At 39.9% G+C, this 22,932-nt stretch overlaps 1 protein-coding gene across 1 annotated transcript in view; it reads right to left on the minus strand.

Annotated features, from left to right (window-relative positions):
* myot (myotilin) overlaps positions 1-21,899 on the minus strand; it is a 39,190-nt gene extending 17,291 nt beyond the window's left edge. The window contains exons 1-8 of the mRNA XM_034093135.1: positions 21,740-21,899; positions 7,867-7,918; positions 7,474-7,639; positions 7,280-7,342; positions 5,767-5,908; positions 5,008-5,031; positions 4,401-4,520; positions 4,090-4,279 (exon numbers count right to left, since the gene is read on the minus strand). Of these exons, the coding sequence (XP_033949026.1) occupies positions 4,090-4,279; positions 4,401-4,520; positions 5,008-5,031; positions 5,767-5,908; positions 7,280-7,342; positions 7,474-7,639; positions 7,867-7,874 (713 nt within the window). The 5' untranslated portion in view covers positions 7,875-7,918; positions 21,740-21,899. The remainder of the gene's footprint in view (positions 1-4,089; positions 4,280-4,400; positions 4,521-5,007; positions 5,032-5,766; positions 5,909-7,279; positions 7,343-7,473; positions 7,640-7,866; positions 7,919-21,739) is intronic.
* Between the last annotated feature and the right edge of the window lie 1,033 nt (positions 21,900-22,932).

The raw sequence follows: 22,932 nt of genomic DNA on the forward strand, positions 1-22,932 counted from the left end.
TCTTTATTCGTCATACGAGTAGTTATGTCGATGAAAATCTTAGGTCACACTGGCTAAGTAAATATTAAAAAGTAAGTACAAAAAGAAAAATAGTTTTAAAAAAGTGAAATAGTGAAATAAGAGTCTATATGCAAGCTATTGGAATGATATATTAGATAAATAGATAATGAATTACTAAGTAGCAGATGAATGTTATGGATGTTGTTTCAGCAGTTCAGTTGTTTAGCAGTCTTAATGCCTGTGGGATGAAGCTGTCTCTGAATCTGGTGGTTTTAGTCCGGATGCTGTGGTAGCACCTGCCAGGCGGCAGCAGACAGGCGGCAGCAGACAGTCAGTTTGTAGCTGGGGTGATGGGGGTCTTTTATAATCCGGAGGGATTTCTTCCTGAGCCGCTGGGAGTAAAGGTCCTCCATGGATGGCAGCTCCGTCCTGGTGATGTTCTGTGCAGTTTTCACCCCCCTCTGTAAAGCCTTACGATTGAGGGCGGTGCAGCTGCCGTACCAGGCCGTGATGCAGCCAGTCAGGATCCTCTCTATGGTGCACCTGTAGAAGTTGCAGAGTATCCTGGAGTCCATGTTGTCCTCCTCAGTCCTCCTCAGTCCTCCTCAGCCTGCGGAGGAAGAAGAGCCGCTGTCAAGCTTTTTTGGTGATGGTGTGAAGAGTCCATGTCAGGTCCTCAGTGATGTGGACACCGAGGAACCTGAAGCTGCTGAGTCTCTCCACCGTAGTCCCATTGATGGCGATGGGGGTGTGTCCCTCTCTCTGCTGCTTCCTGTAATCCACGATCAGCTCCTTTGTTTTGCTGACCTTGAGATGGAGGTTGTTATCCTGGCACCAAGATGTCAGGTTTCCGACCTCCTCTCTGTACGCCGTCTCGTCACCGTCTGTGATCTGGCTGATGACGGTCGTGTCGTCAGCAAACTTCACGATGGTGTTGGAGCTGTGTGTGGCCACGCAGTCGTGAGTGAACAGGGAGTAGAGGAGAGGGCTGAGCACGCAGCATTGAGGGGCTCCGGTGTTGAGGATCAGGGTGGAGGATGTGATGTTTCCCACCCGCACTGCCTGGGGTCTGCCCGTCAGGAAGTTCAGGATCCAGTCACAGAGGGCGCTGTTGAGCCCGAGGTCTCTGAGCTTGATGACCAGCTTGGAGGGCACAATGGTGTTCAATGCTGAACTGTAATCAATGAACAGCATTCTCACACATGTGTTCCTCTGGTCCAGGTGTGAGAGGGCAGTGTGGATGGTGAGGGCTATGGCGTCGTCTGTGGACCTGTTTGCTCTGTAGGCAAACTGCAGGGGGTCCAGAGAGTCAGGGAGGGAGGAGGCGATGAATGATTTGACTAACCACTCAAAGCACTTCATTATGATGGAGGTGTGTGCTACTGGGCGGTAGTCATTGAGGCTGGTGATTATTGTCTTTTTGGGGACAGGAAAGATGGTGGAGTGTTTGAAGCATGTGGGGACTACAGACTGCAGCAGGGACCTGTTGAAGATGTCTGTGAACACCTCTGCCAGCTGAACTGCACACACCCTGAGAACACGGCCAGGGATGCCATCAGGTCCAGGAGCCTTGTGTGGGCATCCACACAAGGCTCCACGTGGGTTGTGTACAACATGAGATCTTTTGTTAGCTTAGTAGTAAAGGGTTGACTCTGAAGGACACACAGCCCATATCGCCACTTTACAGATGAGCTCATGGCCCAAAGTAAGGGACCACTTGGCTGAAGTATGCATGTCACCAGCACAATAAAGGTGCTTCCTTAAGTGTATCCCTAAAGCAGAAGGACTCCCAGGAAAGTGAGCATTGATATCATATCACTTTAAAATGTAATAAGAGTGCATTTACTCAAGTATTTTACTATTTTAAGGTACTTAAAGTACTCTATTCTTCTAAGCAACTGCAGTTTGGAAGTCAGTATTATTCTTTTTTCTCCACTACGTTAATTATACTATTTTTATTTTGATATTCAGAATATTAGCTACTGTAGTACAACAAATAAATCAAATAAATGCAAATTAATAAACTTTGACATATCATTATAGGTTAAAAAAAATCCAGCAGCAATATGCAAAATAAAATAAAATTAGATAGACACATTAATGCAGCATAATCCAGTCATTTAAAATATGATTTTCGGAAATTGCCCATTAGGCTAAATTAGTACTTTTGGTACCTTAACTTTGATGCACGTACTCTAATGTAGGTAAGGTTTTGAATGCAGGATTTTTATTTGTAACATACCATTTGAACAATTGTGTTGTCTTAAGTCTGAAACCTGAATACTTCTTTCTCCACTGGTTTAGTGATGCGTTTATATGTTTAAGATATCTCCTTAAGTTGACCTGCATCATGGTTACAACAGGCGTCGAGTGTTCTTTCACACATAGCTGCATTTTTACGACATATTTAAATATATTATTATGTATTTTTAAAATACTTTTCACTGGGCGTTTAACTTCGGTTATGTATCTGCTTGCTGACGGGTTTTCCTCCAAGCATGTGCGAACGAGCAGCGAGCCAGATGACACAAAGCCCCAAAATAGAGTAAAGTCCTCTTTCCAAGTGCTCTCTAAACATAGTGCGACCTTTTCAGGACGACATAGCGTTACGTTTCCATGATATAAACAAGTAGGGAAAACGAGCATGTTTAAAGAGTTAGCGTCAATGTAGACATACTTTACAGAGGTTACAAATGCCACAACAAATAGCAACATTTCCGGACGGCAGGTTAAAAAGCAGCCGGTAACACTCTGTTCAAAGACGAAGAGGATATTTTCTTACCTAGTTTAAGGTTTCTGCACCACTTTCCTTAAAGTTCATAACTGGCTAAGAAGAATTGGACTTTCCCTGCTGAGGGGAACCCAAACTCCGTCCTGCAGGAGGCTGGACCGCAACAAGTGACACTGCGCGCTCACGAGGGGTGTGCGCGACGGGGCCGCGAGGGTGCAGCTGATTGGCTCAATTTCCCAAAAGCAGAGCAACGTCATCACAACTGCACCTAATTAACCTCAGAACCCCTCTCTGACTGGCTGGCACCTTTCTCTAAAATATATGTTATTTTCTTTGATTATTATTATGTATTTGTGTTCTTCAATTAGTGTTAAAAAGCCCTTCTCAAAAGCTGCATTTTTTGTTCACAGTTAAAAGTAACTCATATGTTTTTGTTTCATCCTCACTTGGAATGCTACCATTAAGTAAGTCTAAATAAGGAAAGAAAGAAAAAAAGAAAGGAACAAAGAAAGAAAGAAAGAAACACACAAAAGAAAAGAAGAAATCGTACTTGAACATGGTACCTTAGTGACATTTTGTATTGATACAAGAGCGGCCTCGTCTGGATGTAAGTAGGAACTACAACTCTTTACAAAGACTGACATGAGTTTCCATGAATGACCAAAAAGTCACTAAAACTCACAAAAATGTGTCCTTTATTTTATTTAATATGTATTGATTAATAGCAACTTGCTAAGATCTTTTGCTACTCAAAACGCATGTCAATAATAGACAGAGGAGTTGTAGGGCAAGGCATAAGGTAAACATTTTTTTTTTCAAAATGTAAATTGTGAAATCGAAAAGACTTTTCGACTTTACTTACTAACTGTTATTGATTTGAATTATTGCATTTTTTTTTTTAAGATTTCAACAAGATACGATTTTGAATGTATTCTCATTCTCATTCTGAAAGCTTGATTGCTATTCCCTGCACTACATTTGTTATCATTAATGTAAACATATATTAATACATCCCCCCCCCCCCAGATGTCCGACCCTGATACACTCCAGTACCATGGTCACTAAGAATCATAATGCCATAAAAAAAGAAATCTATTACAATTATTATGCTTGCATGACACTGAGGTCATTGTTATATAATGTTTACCAATGCTGATATTGACGTAAGTGTGTGTGTGTGTGTGTGTGTGTGTGTGTGTGTGTGTGTGTGTGTGTGTGTGTGTGTGTGTGTGTGTGTGTGTGTGTGTGTGTGTGTGTGTGTGTGTGTGTGTGTGTGTGTGTGTGTGTGTGTGTGTGTGTGTGTGTGTGTGTGCGTGTGTGTGTGTGTGTGTGTGCGCGTGTGTACACCATCCACTCACTCTGCAACTGGGCTGTTATCTTCTAGCGGGCTTTCAGGCCACTCAGGCGGGGGGAGGGTCATGGAGTCAGGCAGCTCTGATGGAAAGTCGTCGCTGAAAGTCTCCTGATGGAACATGGCTTCCTGCTCCTGTCGGAGAGAAGCTGCTACCTGCTGACTGGCTGCCTCCACCTCCAGCTGCTCCTCCAGGTCTGCAAAGCAAGAGATGGCTGACCTTAAAAGCAAGACTATTCATTTGTGTTTGTTTAACACAGATCAACTGGTGAAACTGTAATAGAAGATTTATGGTGCTATATGAAGTGACTTTCTAACCATTGTAAACTTCTAAGATGGCAGAGCAGGAGACCGTGCCGAAGGGGTTGATGACGACACATTTGAAAATGCCCGAGTCTTCTGGAAAGGCCTCTGTGATCACCAGTGTGCACAGCTCCTCTGTGGAGGGGAACAACAGAACACATGTTTTCATTCAATAAAGTCTTTAACTTTCGTTTCCAGATAGGATTAAAACTGCACTTTGTTTATGAACATTGTATATAGATAACATCTCATTCCTTTAAGCATTGTTCGGGTAGCTGTTATTGTCAATGTAAATCACCCAGTCAACCTGTAAAAGACACTCACTTCTGTAACGTTATGATGTCATAAAAAAGTTAAAAAAACGAAATAAAACGATAATTAAAAAAAATATAATGTCACATTTCTCAAAATGTTAAATGTATTTGACCTGGCTTCCTGGACAGAGTTAAAGCCTTTCATCCAAATAAGCCGGTTTCATCAAGGGGGTGTTATTTAAAAGATTATTGGGGTACCGGAAAGGTGAAAGTATTACAAAAACAACTTTAGTTGAAAGAAATTATAGCAAGGTAAGAATAAATAATATATGTTTTGTAAAAGTCTTTTTTGTATATTCTGTACTTACCTGGCACTGATGCAGAGCTGGCCTCTGGGAAAACAAGGAGAAAGAAAAGTCAATTGTTTTTTAGTCAGCTCAGACCATATTTACATTCAAGAGAAATAGGACACTTCTGCAAATCAGACTCAGTACCAGTCATTCGAATGCAAAACCTACTCTGCTGAAATCAGACTTGAGCAATTACAAAAGCCCTGAGAGGAGAGTAAGAAAATAAAACTCTTGTTATCCATTATATTTTTGATAGGTGATTGTTGTTGTAATAACTATTTGAGCCACAAGAGGGGGAAGTGCACCACTACCCCATAAGATAAGATCAAATATACTTTGTTGATCCCAAATTGGGAAATGTTTTCATTGCAGCAGCAGCAGCAGCAGCAGCATGTAAAACAAAGTATTGCACATAATTTGAAATTAAAAAGAGTAGTATAATAATAATAATAATAATAATAATAATAATAATAATAATAATAATAATATGTTTAAATGTAATATAAACAATTATACAATATAAACAGTATACAAATAAATAGAAAATAAAATAGAACTAAAAAAGTACAAAATATACAAGTTGACCATGAAGATAAGAATCTGTAACTTTCTGGCCAAATTAAAGCTAACACAATATTACATGTTTTTAATAGGATATTCATGTGTCCATTTAACAAAAAGTGTATATTTTTGCTTGATTGTTTTGATTTGGTAAGTGTAAAGTCCAATGTGTCTCCAGGTCATAAGACTCCATCCCACTGCCAAACACACACTCACTCTTGCGTAGTATCCTGAAATCATCCGAGTCCAGTACTTGCTCGTCCTCTCTGTACCACATGACCTGCAGGGGGGGGGTTCCCCTCAGTCTGCACTCCAGGACCACCAGCTGCCCGTTCACTGTGGACACATCATGGAGGCCCTGCAGAGTGAAGGGGGGTGGAGGCAGAGGAGGAGAAATGGAAAGAGGACCAAGAGGATAAGGTCTTTGCAGATTAAATCAGTAATCTTTTATTTAAGACATACAGTTTACCAAGTGTGTCAGACCACCCATTGTATGAACATACAACATTTCACCTAAAAGAGACACATATATCAACCAGGAGGAGACTCAATAAACAAATACACATAAACGACTACAAAGGGACACAAACAGAGACACAAAGAGACACAAAACGACTTAAAAGTGATGTAAAACGGGTACAAAGAGACACCAAATGAACTGAAAGAAACACAAACAACTACAAAGAGACATACAGATACTTAAAACAATATCTACATTTCATCCACATTGACAAAATATATCACTAAAAAACATGTATACAAAAAAACTCAACATAATAATATATTACTGTGAAAAAATACATTCGGTATAACAAGTACTTTTACTTTCGATACTTGAAGTACGTTTAGCTGATGATTTGGGAAGTAACGGATAGAGAAAGAGTGACGACAATAGGTGGTAAAAAAAACGCAACTACAAAAGAACAAAACAATTGAATAAAACAAACAACTACAAGGACACACAAAATGACTACCAAGAAACATGAAACAATTACAAAAAGACAATGTCTACAAAGAAACATGAAACAATTACAAAAAGAAACAAATGACTTCAAAGAAACATGAAACAATTACAAAAATAAACAAATGACCACAAAGAAACATAAAACAATTACAAAAAGAAACAAATGACTACAAAGAAACATAAAACAATTACAAAAAGAAACAAATGACTACAAAGAAACATGAAACAATTACAAAAATAAACAAATGACCACAAAGAAACATAAAACAATTACAAAAATAAACAAATGACTACAAAGAAACATAAAACAATTACAAAAAGAAACAAATGACTACAAAGAAACATAAAACAATTACAAAAAGAAACAAATGACTACAAAGAAACATAAAACAATTACAAAAAGAAACAAATGACTACAAAGAAACATGAAACAATTACAAAAATAAACAAATGACCACAAAGAAACATAAAACAATTACAAAAATAAACAAATGACTACAAAGAAACATAAAACAATTACAAAAAGAAACAAATGACTACAAAGAAACATGAAACAATTACAAAAATAAACAAATGACCACAAAGAAACATAAAACAATTACAAAAAGAAACAAATGACTACAAAGAAACATGAAACAATTACAAAAAGAAACAAATTACTACAAAGAAACATGAAACAATTACCAAAAGACTTCAAAGACACATACAATGACTAGAAAGACACAAGAGACAACAAATAATTAGGATACTGTATGTGTGTCCTACCTTAACAAAAGTAGGGGCCACTCCGGTCCCTGAGTACTGTTGATTCAAGATGGGACTCTGACTCTGGGAATACAAAAATGATACATATATTGAATGATGTTATTATTAATAATAATTCACTCGTATGTACAGTGACGGTCACATATAGAGGCTAAATCTAAACTTTGTCATGTCCATAATATGAGGAGATTTACGGTTGGAGGGCTGACAAGCAGCGGCTGCACCAGGCCGGAGCGTTTCTGAGCGAGCACGGAGGAGGAGGAGGAGGAGCTGGAGGAGAGCTCCCGAGAGGCGGAGGAAGAGGAGGAAGAGGAGATGGTCAGGGACATGGTGCTGGTCTTCTTCTGCACACTCTGGAGGCTAAAGTCATGGGACACATGATCAATGATTACGCAATGATCACATTTTTATGGTTTTCCTGTGCATTCACTTGGGAGTTTTGTAAATGAATAACCAATCTGCCAGTGTGTGTGATTCTTTTTACAAAACTATACCTTTGTGTGTGCGTGCGTGCGTGTGTGCGTGTGTGTGTGTGTGTGTGTGTGTGTGTGTGTGTGTGTGTGTGTGTGTGTGTGTGTGTGACTTACTGAGCCATGTCTCAGGCGTTCCAGGAGGCAGTGATAGATGTTGTCTTAGTCTCTACAAAGACAAAAGTAGACATGTTAGACTCTCCTACCATCTACTTCCAGATTGTATCACAGTGTATTAGAAACCTGTGTGTGAGTCTGCCGTTCACAATTGCCTGCTTCAAAGGACGATTGTATTGGATTGTTCAGGCTACACGTTACAGAGTTATATTTGTGCTTCAAATCGGTTCGGCAACCCAAAAGGATTTAAAATTATAACAAAAAAAGAGAAACGCAAAGGGTCATTTAAGCTGAGCAAACAAACGATGATTTACACTTACTCAACCTGCCAGAATGTTTCCAATGCTGAAATTGTGTGCCACAAATCAAACGGGTTGCAGTAGGTCATTTCCGATTGGCTGCTCTGAACAATAGAAGATCCAAATACATGAACTGAGAAACAGAAAAAGGCTAAATTAGAGATGATATGAGATGCTGATCTGGCTTTTCTTTTTGCGTGTGATCCATAGTAAGCAAAACTCTAGGAATCACAACTAACGTGCTGTGTGAAATAAACTGTATATGGTGCGTGATTGTTGACTTCATGGTTAACAGTGAATTAACAGTACGAACAATTACGGCTTTACAGTTGTTTATTCTGTAGCAGCTAAGTAATAAGGCTGATATGAATCACTGCATTTGTTCTAATACCTTTTTGTTCCAGAAAAAAAGAATAGAACAGTCTCCTTTCTCATTCAATCTGAATCAAGACATACAGTAGCTGCCTTATATTCAAAACCGTTGTTCAACCATTTCCTCATAGCGGTGCAGCAATACGGCTTATGCTGAAAAAAAGCATGCATATCTTTCTTTATATATCTGATGTTTTAACTTGAGAGAAACCTCATTAACTCTTGACCACAAAAAATAGCCGCACTCTTAGTGTTAAAGGTCTTCTGTGTATGTTCTGAACATGCCATACAGTACAAAACGTATAATACCTAACCTCCGTGACGTATACACAACTTACGCATAACTTACATGTGTCGAATTCAAGTTATTTAACATACCTAATTTCCTTCACATTTGCAGTTACGTTAAAAAACATAATTATGGTAAGCCTAACCGTGATCTTTTCCTTAACTTGACCACATTGTTTTCTTAACTCAACCTAACCAACTAGTTTTGAATCAGTGCAAAATTAAAATCAGATGTAAAACTGCGACCTTTTGTCACTGGTACCTCTCGCTTACACCCTCAAACTGTCCTAGGAATCCTTATGGGAGCCATTGGCACACACAGATGACGAACAAATGTATATTCAGGTGCACTTAAACACACGTGCACACCTAGAACGTCCCTGTTATGTGAACTTTCTGATCATTAGTGTGTGAACGAACATTTTAACTGTGCATTATGCAACAGATCCTGACACTGGGTACTCTTTTATTGCCAACACATGCATAACTTGCTCTTCCCCGGAACACTGATTCGGACCATCATGGTCTCACTTTGTGCAGCTATAGTGTGAGTTATTGCAGAAAATCATTCATCTCACACACCATGCAGACCCCACAGACCCCAGCCTGCCAGAGAAGGAGCTGACAGAGGAGGCCGGGGTCAGGTTTCAGGCTAAATTAAACCGTGGCACCTCCTGAGCACTGCAGAGACTCTCTGACCTGAGATAAATCTCTGTCTCCATTAACGAGACACTTGCAGACAAACAGTGGAGGGTTACACTCTTTCATACTCTCTTATCCAAATGCTTATTTTAGTTTTTGCTCTTTACTTGACCATTTTATCTCAACACTTACATAAACATAGACTGCCTGAAACAGGAGATCTCAGTTTGAGAAAAAAAGAGCCACAGCATGTTCAATATCCATGTGTACGTCACCGTGTGTCTGTGTGCTCCCTAAAGCCTCCTGTTGATAAAACAACAGCTGCTGCTGAAGCCCTCGTATCAATTGTCTCTCGGTTACATAACCAAAGGATTTACTGCAGCGGCAACAATCTGCAGATGATGATGGAGACATTCAGGAAGTGCTGGACAGCTTCAACAACAAACCGAACAAGCATACAATCTTTATAATATAAAATTAAAGTAGTGCAGTTAATGTTCAAATTAAAGGTTATTTCTTTAATAGTTCATTTTCTGTCTGACTTTAAGTCTTTGGTATAGCTCCTAAAGCATTGGATCCTACATTTCCTATAATACAACTCAATAGTTCCATGCTTCCAGTTGGTAATGCAGGTTTTGTGGTAAATATTTGTTTCTTTATTCAGAAACAGAGACAACCTGGATGATATAATTGTGACATCATAAGGGTCTATTTTTTTAAAGGTACTTTTGGACCAGCGTGTACTTATTGGATATTTGTCGAGTTGAAAGGGGGAGACTGAAGGGAGGGTTAGGGTCTCTCAAAAAACGTGTTTTCTTATATAAATAATTATACCCCGTTGATCTCTGAGAACATCCTCGTAAATGTATTACTTTAATATTTGTGTGTACTTACAATGGCCCTCCCCCAAATTCATGTGTTACATTTATTTAAAATGTAACAACATTACCTGAGAATTCATATTAATAAAGATATCATTTATGATATAAATAACTATAAATATATAAAAAAGAACCATGATAATAGTACTTTAATTTTCACATATATGAAGTGGAAGCCCTCTCTCTCCTGTAGGGACCAAAGTGACTGTAGTCATGTCTGACCCAATAAACTCCACCAGTGACCTGAACTCATGTGTGGGATCTTCATATATCATTTAAGAAACACATTGTACTAATAGATTCACACCAGGAATACTTCCCATCATAGGCTGCAGGGTTTATATTTGCCTGGGTGGGAACATTAAAGGTAGGGTAGGTAAGAATGGAGAAACCAGCTCGAGTGCGCTAGAATTTGAAAGTACGCAGCCTCTGGCAGAGGCCTGTACTACGAAGCCGGATTTTTGCTTATGGCGCATTTCCACTGCAGCGGGTAGCCCCGTTTAAGCGTCCTTAATCGTCCTCAAGCGGCCAGGCCAGTTTTTGGTGGCCTTTCCATATAGCGTAGCACCAGCTAGCGGGTACTTTTTCCCTCTTTTTCCGGCCCCATAAAATCGTGGTTCTATCAGGCCAGGGCCAGGGCTGAACTAGTGACGTCAACACTCTCGACTGCTGATTGGACAGAGAGAATCGTCACAAGATCGTGCGCGAGATCATCCCTAGCGTCGCATATATATCTAGAAGCAAGCTTGCAGCATTTTTATACACAGCATTTTTGTAAACGGAGGAGCTAATGGCAACGTCAAAGAAAAGCACACCGTGGTCGACCGAGGAGGTGATGACGTTCCTACATCTCATTGGGGATGATAAAATCCAGCGGGAGCTCGACGGAACAACTCGAAATGTGAAAAAAAAGCCGATCGCCCCACCTACACTGCGTTGCTACCCCAGGTCCTAAACTGTAATGGGAATGCGCCACGGCCTCGGACGGCCAGCGAGGCAGCCCGAGGCCTGAGCGAGGACGCTTAGTGACGCTTAAACGGGGCTACCCCACTGCAGTGGAAATGTGCCATTAGCGAGATAACTTCAGGGTTATCTTTGGGTTTCCGGTCCTGTGACGCTGGTTCTCTTCTTACCGGCCGGGGTAGATCTCCATGGTAACTTATGCTGAACGGCGCAGGGTTGGTTCCAGGATAAGAGATCAACTCAGTGAAAGCACTGCCTGCTGACCAATCAGAGCTCAGTGTGCGGAGTTTAAAGCAATCAAGTCATATTACAGGAGAACAAAATCAAAATCAACTGACTGTGTGAACGTGAAAATGAATAGAGTATCACCTCCCAACTTCAGAGCAATCTGACTATTATAACATCAGCATTAAGAAAGCTTACTTAAATAGACCTATCTGCCACAACATAAGTAACCGGATCAAAGTAACATTACATCCGCGGCACTGTGAGTGCAGACGTCGATGTGTCATTATCATTCATATCACATCATAATGTATCATTTATCTCCTTATCTGAGTCAGCTTCTTGAGCCGTATCTGGCCGTGCAACACTTACATTGTCACATACTGTATGCAGAAGTATTATTTTAAGCCAGTGATTCTCAAATGGGGATACGCGGACCCCTGGGGGTATGTTGGGGTACTGCAAGGGGTAAGTGAGATAAAAAAAAAAAAAAGTTAATTAAAAAAATACCATGCATGATTACAAAAATACAATAAGTTAAATAGAAAATACAATTTTATATAAAATATTCCTAGAACCACCAAGGGTTCAAGATCCGTTATTGTGCTTTTCTGGTGCTTAACTGGTTCTTCTTAGTGTGTGGTTGTGTTCTAGTCACTTTGCTCAGCGCTATTGCTTGTTACAACTTGTAATGCCGTACTCGCCATTAACTGTTATTGCTCAGGTTAATCTCGCCCCCCTCCGACATAAGAATATTGGTTCTTGCCGGGCAGCCGAGTGGGGCCAGCTAAGAACCGGGTTTCGGTACTGAGAGCCGGCTGCGCTGCGCTGGAAACAGGAAGAACCAGAGCTAAATCAGGCTCTAGCCCGGAACCACGCTGAGCAGAAAGCCAGTTGCAATATTATATTATAACAAATAAACATTGAAATGGAATCATGGTTTACAGCAGGGAACGTGGACAACGGAGAAAAAAAGAAAGCCAAAAAAAATGAGCCAACAAAATGCCGTCAATATCCAACACAGTCTCACGGCATATCGTGTTATAGTCACGAAATTAATCTATTGAAATGGCGAATCTATTTTGCCATTTTTTTTGTATCACAGAGAACGATTTTAAAAGCAATGTAAATAATAGCAAATTAGAAGGAAAAAGAGATTACAAAAAATACAGATTTCAGTATTCTGACACAGAAGGATTTTAGAAGCAATGCATTTCTATTGGTAGTATGTTTCGTGTCTGCACCAAATAATAACAAATTAGAAGGAAAAACAGATTTAAAAAAAATACAGATTTCAGTATTCTGAGGCTCTGAGCCCAATTTATTTTCCTTGAGGACGGCAAAAAAACTCCGACATTATACAATTTCAAATAAAAGGGATGGTTAGGCTTAGGGTAAGATATTGAGTAAGAAAATGTTTTTATGAACCACACAGCTTCTGGTATTCCAAGACCCGACCGGACAAAAAGACGTGGTGCACGCACGAAACACACTACCAATAGAAATACATTGCTTTTAAAATCGTTCTGTGAGACACGAAGAAAATGAGAAAATCATGTTGGTGAAGACGAATCAATAGATTAAATTAATTTTGTGACTATAACACAAAATGTTAATTTTGTGACTATAACACAAAATGCCGTGAGACTGGGTTGCAATATCAGGAGGTGTATGCTTTGATGGGATTCAAGTCAACAAACGGCAACCCGCCCCAGGCATTTTGTTTGTTCTGTGGGGAGAAACTAGCCAACAGCTCGATGAAACCAGCGCACCTCAGAGACATCTCAGCACCAAACACCTGTGTCATGTTGGTAAGCCACGGGAGTTTTTCAATTGAAAACTTGCTGAGTACAGATCCTCGCAAGAGATGATGCGAAAAGCCTCCACAACATCAGCCAAAGCACTGCAGGCATCGGACCTAAAACTCCTAAATAGTGTGATTGCAGTGTTATTGCATAGTTTGTTTATAATTTAAAACCCTTTCATGCATTGCAGTCACCCCATTAGAGACTGCTAATTGCACGCTGTTTTCTTGTATATGCATGGGGTTTCGGATGGTACAGTTGCACATCAGGCACCACAGTGGATTTTATTATAATATTTCTGTATTGTATTTTATAGTTTTTGCATAATATATAATTTTGTTCATTGGTTTGTTAAACATACAGTGGGGCAAAAATGTATTTAGTCAGCCACCAATTGTCCAAGTTCTCCCACTTAAAAAGATGAGAGAGGCCTGTAATTTTCTTCCAAGGTATACCTCAACTATGAGAGACAAAATGAGAGAAAAAAAATCCAGAAAATCATATTGTTTGATTTTTAAAGAATTTATTTGCAAATTATGGTGGAAAATAAGTATTTGGTCAATAACAAAAGTTCATCTCAATACTTAGATGGTCAGAGGTCAAACGTTTTCTGTAAGTCTTCACAAGATTTTCACACACTGTTGCTGGTATTTTGGCCCATTCCTCCATGCAGATCTCCTCGAGAGCAGTGATGTTTTGGGGCTGTCGCTGGGCAACACGGATTTTCAACTCCCTCCAAAGATTTTCTATGGGGTTGAGATCTGGAGACTGGCTCGTCCACTCCAGGACCTTGAAATGCTTCTTACGAAGCCACTCCTTCGTTGCCCGGGCGGTGTGTTTGGGATCATTGTCATGCTGAAAGACCCAGCCACGTTTCATCTTCAATGCCCTTGCTGATGGAAGGAGGTTATCACTCAAAATCTCACGATACATGGCCCTATTCATTATTTCCTTTACACGGATCAGTCGTCCTGGTCCCTTTGCAGAAAAACAGCCCCAAAGCATGATGTTTCCACCCCCATGTTTCACAGTAGGTATGGTGTTCTTTGGATGCAACTCAGCATTCTTTCTCCTCCAAACACGTCTAGTTGAGTTTTTACCAAACAGTTCTATTTTGGTTTCATCTGACCATATGACATTCTCCCAATCCTCTTCTGGATCATCTAAATGCTCTCTAGCAAACTTCGGACGGGCCTGGACATGTACTGGCTTAAGCAGGGGGACACGTCTGGCACTGCAGGATTTGAGTCCCTGGCGGCGTAGTGTGTTACTGATGGTAGCCTTTGTTACTTTGGTCCCAGCTCTCTGCAGGTCATTGACTCGGTCCCCCCGTGTGGTTCTGGGATTTTTGCTCACCGTTCTTGTGATCATTTTGACCCCACGGGGTGAGATCTTGCGTGGAGCCCCAGATCGAGGGAGATTACCAGTGGTCTTGTATGTCTTCCATTTTCTAATAATTGCTCCCACAGTTGATTTCTTCACACCAAGCTGCTTAACTATTGCAGATTCAGTCTTCCCAGCCTGGTGCAGGTCTACAATTTAGTTTCTGGTGTCCTTTGACAGCTCTTTGGTCTTGGCCATAGTGGAGTTTGGAGTGTGACTGTTTGAGGTTGTGGACAGGTGTCTTTTATACTGATAACGAGTTCAAATAGGTGCCATTAATACAGTTAACAAGTGGAGGACAGAGGAGGCTCTTAAAGAAGAAGTTACAGGTCTGTGAGAGCCAGAAATCTTGTTTGCTTGTAGGTGACCAAATACTTATTTTACCGAGGAATTTACCAATTAATTCATTAAAAATCCTACAATGTGATTTCCTGGATTCTTTCCCCCCTTTCTGTCCCTCATAGTTGAAGTGTACCTAGGATGAAAATTACAGGCCTCTCTCATCTTTTTAAGTGGGAGAACTTGCACAATTGGTGGCTGACTAAATACTTTTTTGCCCCACTGTATATTACTTAACAATCTGTTTTAAATGTCTCATGCATAACTTCATATTTGTCTAATATTATAGTTCACTTTTCATTCAGGAAGTATGACGCTGCGCTGTCAGTACGCTTGTCCATGTTTGTGATTGGTCAAATGTTGCTAACCCCGCCCCTTTCATGTGAACCCGCACTCAGCCGGACAGAGAAACCTTGGCTTGAGTTACCGAGTTGATAACCAGCGTCGTAGGACCGCTTAGCGAGATTGCGTTTGTTTTGGGTTAGTTAAGCCAGATAACTCAAACATATCCAGGGTGTGTTGAACTGGATTCATAGTACATGCCTCTGGTTTCAAATTAGCAGGACCTTATGCTCTATGAATGTCAAACAGAAGCCCTGAAAGGCAGTGAGAAAATAATTCTGGTGGGGTCATTTATAAGTCCGGTCTAAAGTGTTTTCTTTCATGTTAATGATTTAGGAACAGGTAAAAACGGATTTGATCATGATCCAAAGTTTGTTGTTGTAATACTTATTCTGACCACAAGAGGCTGAAGTGTACCACCACTCCATGTTCTGTTTCCAACCTGATCTCACCAGAATGCGTGACTCCACCACGACTCCTTAACACCACAATGCGTGGTGGAGTCACGAACTTTGTTACATTTGCGTGTCGGCACCACGCAAACAACCCTAATGTAAAGTGAATGAGGCTCCTTTGTCGTGGTGCACACACGCATTTCTACAACGTGCATTGTGTGTAATGCAACTGTTATTTTTATTAAATTAGTTTGTTTTTAAGGAAGGCCAGAGCTTCAGCTGTGTCAAATAGATTGTTCCCTTTAGTTAACGTTATTTAAAAGATAATGATCATGTCCCCTGTATTGTATTACGAGCGTCCATTCCCATTGGATAACGGAGAATTTTACACCCGGAAGTAAGTAGCCTATTCCCCTTACTGTCGATTGATTTTACAGTGATATCTGCACTACTCATCGACTAAAAAACACCAAATTGTCCTTGTTAATTACACAACATTGATTGGTTTGAATTGTGTGCAATGCTTTTGTATTTTCCCCCTTCGATTCGGAGAAACAAATATATTTTCGGAGTTTTTGGACGGCAGAAGACACTACACTACCCAGAATCCTCAGCTATCGTTTGGGACTACACCATGTGCTTAGCTTGACAAACCCCGTGATCAGTCCTCAACCTCTGTGATTGGATGCGCGACGTTTACACAGAGCGTCCAAAAGGACTTTGAAATGGAATGAAACCCATCTACGGCACACTATTCAAAACAGGAATCGAACGTGTCCTACCCCCCTCCCCCCCTTAGGTCACAGGCTCCTCCATCAGTGCTACGCAATAAAACAGATGCACAGAAAAAATAGTGAAATAATGCAATAAGAGTCTACAAGTGATTGGAATATGATATATTAGATAAATAATTTCTAAGTAGCAGCCAGATGAATGTTATTTCTAAGTTCAGGTGTTTAATAGTCTTCTGGCCTGTGGGATGAAGCTGTCTCTGTGTCTGGTGGTTTTAGTCCGAATGCTGTGGTACCGCCTGCCAGACTGCAGCAGACAGAACCGTTTGTGGCTGGGGTGATGGTGGTCTTTTATAATCCTGAGGGCTTTCTTTAAGGTTAACCTGGTATTTTTAATCCACTACATTTATTTTAGTTACTTTACAGATTTGGATTAATGATGTGAAATATAAACAACCCTTAAATCAGACTTTAGTTACACCTGAATGAAATTCAGTGAAGGTGATTGTCAAGTGCCAACAATCAGGCGAGATATTTGATAGTTGGTTGCTTGAGAAGACTAAATATTTATCTGCAGATCCGTTTAAAGCATATTCATTACTCGTTATTCTCTAATAGTTCATTAAAGACTGTATATAATTGCTATTTTGCACATCCCTTTCAAGATTTCAAGATTTTCTAAGGTTTATTGACATATCATATACACAACAGTGTAGTTATGCAATGAATGAACAACTTGGGTCACAGGTTCATCAACAGTGCATTACAAGACATCTATCAATGTGTGTACTTCCACCATTACACTGTCGTATTCTGCACATTTCTTTAATTAAAGCCTTATTAGTTAGCACATCCTCCTATCAGGCACTAAACTGTTTTACTCTAGATATCATTTGAGTATCTTCTTGATATTTTCTATTCTATATTTATATAATTGACCTTCTACTTTCCCACTATTTTGTATGTACTCTTAATATTTGAATGTTTTCATAAAATATAACACATTCAAAAGTGCGTTACAAAAATGAAAGACATTAAGAAAAAGGCATTTTAAACAGTCATTAAAAAGCAACACAATCTTCCTGCATTGCAATTACTCTAAACGTGCAATAACGTGCTTTAACCAGTAGGTGGTTTGGGTTAAAAGCATAGGTTAAAAGGCTGTCAAGTTTACAGTGTTAACAAAATAAAATATACTGCTGTTTCCGGTTTAGTTTACGACGAATATTATTTTGTTATTGTTTTGATATTTGTAACACAAAAGCGATGGAAAAAACCCATAGCAACCAAAAAAAGATGGTCTTAACATGACCCAGTCGTCTAGTAGTTAATAAAAAACAATAATATCAAAACAAAATATTACTACTAACTTTATTGTGAAATTAAAACAGAACGGTAAAAGAATAGTTTCCGGTGTATTCTGATGCCCGATCTCTGTAGATAAATAAAGAACTAAGACAGATGTGTAATATTTAATGCAGCCAAACCATTTATTACAATGCATTCATGTGATGACTATCAAAGAGTAAAGCAAGCACTGCTGAATAAAGTATGATTTTCTCTTTTACGAAACGTTTTTTTTTATATGGAATGCAGTTGGAGGTCAACCAATCAAAGAACTTGAGGACTGATCACGGGGTTCATGGTGTAGTCCCAAACGATAGCTGAGGATTCTGGGTAGTGTAGTGTCTTCTGCCGTCCAAAAACTCCGAAAAAATATTTGTTTCTCCGAATCGAAGGGGGAAAATACAAAAGCATTGCACACAATTCAAACCAATCAATGTTGTGTAATTAAAAAGGACAATTTGGTGTTTTTTAGTCGATGAGTAGTGCAGATATCACTGTAAAATCAATCGACAGTAAGGAGAATAGGCTACTTACTTCCGGGTGTAAAATTCTCCGTTATCCAATGGGAATGGACGCTCGTAATACAAGACATGATCATTATCTTTTAAATAACGTTAACTAAAGGGAACAATCTATTTGACACAGCTGAAGCTCTGGCCTTCCTTAAAAACAAACTAATTTAATAAAATTAACAGTTGCATTACACACAATGCACGTTGTAGAAATGCGTGTGTGCACCACGACAAAGGAGCCTCATTCACTTTACATTGGGGTTGTTTGCGTGGTGCCGACACGCAAATGTAACAAAGTTCGTGACTCCACCACGCATTGTGGTGTTAAGGAGTCGTGGTGGAGTCACGCATTCTGGTGAGATCAGGTTGTCTGTTTCGGACTCAAAGCATCAATGTTTATTTCTTAAATAGTTTTGATTTTCCCGTGCTCGTAAATAGAGAGTATATTTAGCTTGTTTTTGAAGAGAAATATGATACTGTTAAAAAATCAAGAAGTGCATAGGTGGAAACATTTTGCTTATCAAAAAGTGAACCGATCAAAACAGTTTTTCACCTATTCCTAACTCATTAACCTAGGAAACAACATGAAAACAAGAAAATAAATCAGACTTAGAAAAAAGATGACTCAAATTATGTTTGTTATTTGCCTCTTAGGGCTTCCGTACACACATTCTAGGATTTTAATGGATACTTTTGACTTCAGTTTACATTCTAAAATGTTGTGCCTGTGATGGTGCAAAACAAATCCAGCTTGCGTGAATGAGCAGATGTTGTGCTATTGCAGTAGACCTTTTTTGATCTAGGGCGCATAACTTTATATCTCACTAAAGAATAAGGGCGGATATTTTTAACAACAATGTTCATCACCCCTGCACTTCTCAGCTTACTGTTACTGAAGGCAGATCCACCTGCTCTCAGGAGAGAAGTTGAGGATGAGTCACAATGGAGAGCATCATCATTCAGCTTCTACTGCACAATATATTGTTCAGGATCTGACAGTGTTGATGGAGGATTGGTGGAGAGATTGAGGAAAACACTGCAAGATGATTCATGAGTCAGCCGTTGCCATAGAAATGTCATCTTGCCTGAATTATTTTGGTTTGTGTAATCAATCCATACATATAGCTTGTTATGCATACAGTACAATTTGGAGGTTCTTTACTTGAGTCTTTTCTAATGCCTAAAATGTCCTGAAATCTACTGACAGTTTCTGACATAGATTATGGTCGATGAAGTCAAGCTTTAGGTGGGAAACAAGAGGACCCACAATCTATTCGCCTACCCACAATCCACCTTGTTAAATTTAAACAAACCACCCACTGTGTAATTCCAGCTGCATACAGCACCGTGGGTCCTCAGGACAGGTTTAGCGCAGCAGCAGCAGCAGCATTGCACTATATTCTAGCAGCAGAGCTAGTGTGGAAATATAGCAGTGAGCATTCCATACATCTGTGCACTCTTCTTTGATCAACAGAATAAATCCATGGAACAATAAAATCAGAAACTGCAGGAAGCTTTTATCCAGTGAACAGTAGAGTGAAGAGTTTGGCTCGAAATACCAAACAGATCATTGGAGCATCCCATAAACCCCTCTGTTTCAGCCCTGTTTCACAAGTGCTGATTCTCTGTCTGTTACTTTAGATGAGATTACGTTTTATTTGTTCCACCTGGAGTCTGGACCAAAGTGATGCACAGACTAACATTTCTATCCCTTCAGTGATACCTTGGTAACTTTAATCTGGTCTTCAGATAGATGTTCTTTCCATACCGACCGGAAAGCTCCAGGTCGAAGCCCATGCAGTACAGCTTCAAACCTGCATTGTCTGTAATATCCCACAAGGGGCTACTCTCCTGGTAGCAACAAGATGGCCGATTGTCTCACTTGAATGATTGATTTATTAAACATTTTTCAAATGAGTTTATGGACTCAATCACTATAAAGGCTTCTACAACACAGCATGATATGAATGTATGTGTTGCTGTATTCATAATGTGAACTATGGTCTCACTTAGAGTTATATGTACAATACATTACCGTTTCAGTCAGTGTTTGGGTGTATTAAACTTCACCCTCTTGTGTCACTTCTGTTTCCAAAACCCAAGATGGCGACAGCCTTTCTTTACAGGCCCCACTTTTGATTTCAGATTCACATATTGCTGCAGTTTACATTTTGGTTCTAAATTGTATTTCTAAAGTAAATAAAGAGACTTTTATGCGGAGGAGAGGAATCCCTCTTACTTGATGTAAGCGTATTTTTACATTTCCCCAGTTGAATCATTCTGAAACGCTCTTTCCCCTCCACCTCCATCTCTCCAATTCTCCTAACTCCTCAACTTGTCTGCTTGGACCGATTTAGCCTAGATCACCTGATCTCTCCGTCAGCCAATCACGGGTCAGCGACTGAACTCTGCGTCATACAGGCATGCCAGGCTTGCACGGTGAACCCCCCCCCCACCACCCCCACCCACTCAGTATGTCTTGTGTTGCCTCACCCTGCTGGTGACATACTAAGGGGAACTTCTATCCTTTAATAACTCAAAGAGGATGTAACGGATTGACATAGCACTGAAAGAAAAGCTAAATGGCTAGACATAGAAATAAGATGGATGACATCTTTCCAACAGCATACAAATGAATACTAATCAGCTCCATATTTTCTAACTTTTTGTTACCTGCTAAATCAGTCAACATCATGATTTTGAGTGCATTTGTGATTTTCTTTTCCAGTGTCCCAATGTTTGTTTAGACCACCTTCGACCAAATACTGCTGACCTCATTAGAAAAACTCTACTTCACCATCAAGTGGACAGCAAATCTGTTATAGTTTTATTTTCGTATTTGCAAATTTCCTTCTTTACATATATCGCATTTCTGAAAATGTCTTCCACTCCAATTTTATTCCGGTAAAAGGACACCGCATATAAAAATAGCTCCAGACTGATCATCCCAGCTGTCCTCTTCTCTACTGCAGACTCATTCACCAGTATCAATAACATGCAGTATGAGGGACCTTGTGGCCCTTGACCAAGTGAATTACAACATTTGATCATTTGTTTACCAGAGCAGTTTCTATCACAAGCTATGTCTGAATCATGACATGCCATTGGTGCATTTCCGTACTTGCTCAAATGTGTAGTTTCTTTGAAGATTTATGTAAGAAATACGAAATATTTGTCATGCAAGCTGATTTAGACGGGTGTCTTCAGCCTAGAGTGAATACATCTCAGTGTGATTGTATCAAATATTGCAATTCTAGTGTTGATACGAAGCAAAAAGGCCCAAATGCCTCTTTAACTCACTGCATTTGCCACCTGTAGAAAAGATCAACCAAAATATGATTCTCCTTACCGGCTTGGTCTTTTCCCAGCAACTAGAAAACAACCACAAATGTATTGATCCAGCAGAAGTGTTAATGATCCCAATGCTAACTTGCTATGTGACTGTGGTGCTGCCAGTCATGGCCTGTCGCTCCTGACTCTGGGCGAGCTGACACACACACTTACACACAGACGGGGACATGTGTGTGTGTTGAGGGGGGTTGTGGTGGTGGAATGGGGTTAGGGGGATATCTGAGGCTGGGGGGTGAGTTCAGTCGGAGAAGTACTAAAGGGGCAAATTTAGAGCGGAGTATAGTGTTCGTCAACACTGACAAACACATCGCAGGGCAGAACTCCAAACCAAAGGCAACAGGTTGAAATCTAGAAGATTTACCTCTGGGCTTTTTACAAAAGAGATTCATCAACGAAACTCAATGTTCAGTTCACCACAGCTAGCCTCTTTAGGAGACTACAGAAGGTCTGAGACTATTAACTCTGATTAGAGAAGTGAACGTAAACATATATTAAGATTCATGCTTTTGGATAAATCAGGAGAAAATTCACTTTTTTCAAGACCACTTGGTCTGTTTTGACTTTTTAGCAACACGCTCTTGGGAGCCCTAGCAAGAGTGTTAAGGATAGTCAAACAGTATCAACAGGTTAAGCTAATATCAATTTACATTAGCAAGAGCCCTAGTTTACTTATATTGGTAATCCTATACAGGTATACTTTAGTTGTGTAAAAGCATATCTAGGTACCAAGTCATGCTAAATAAAATGTAAATGCATTACACTGTGCCCATTTAGAAGACAGGAAGTTTAGATTTCATACCATTGGCACCAATTATAGTGCCCTTTCTTCAGTTGAAGCGCATGTTTGTTCACATGTTAGCTAATATCAATCTTAATCAACCAGGGGGAAGAGTAAAAGACAAAGAGATCATCTGTTTGACTTTTCATTCTTGAAGGGATTACAAAAAACATGTTTTAGACCATTTCATAAACATAAAAGTGTGGCTGATGTGTGGCACGCAGAGGCTCGTGGAACATACTTCATCCAAGAGTGTGAGCCAGGAGCCAGGAAACCTGCGCCTGGTGCCAGTGAGTCTTCAGTGGACACATGAGATGAGACCTCTGTAAATGAGAGAGAGGAAGAGAGACACAGAGCCTGAAAGAGAGTGAAAACAGAGAGGAGCACACAGACAGAACCATGAGGCAGTGGTG

This window comes from Pseudochaenichthys georgianus, chromosome 10 (assembly GCF_902827115.2).
Source record: "Pseudochaenichthys georgianus chromosome 10, fPseGeo1.2, whole genome shotgun sequence".
NCBI lineage: Eukaryota > Metazoa > Chordata > Actinopteri > Perciformes > Channichthyidae > Pseudochaenichthys > Pseudochaenichthys georgianus.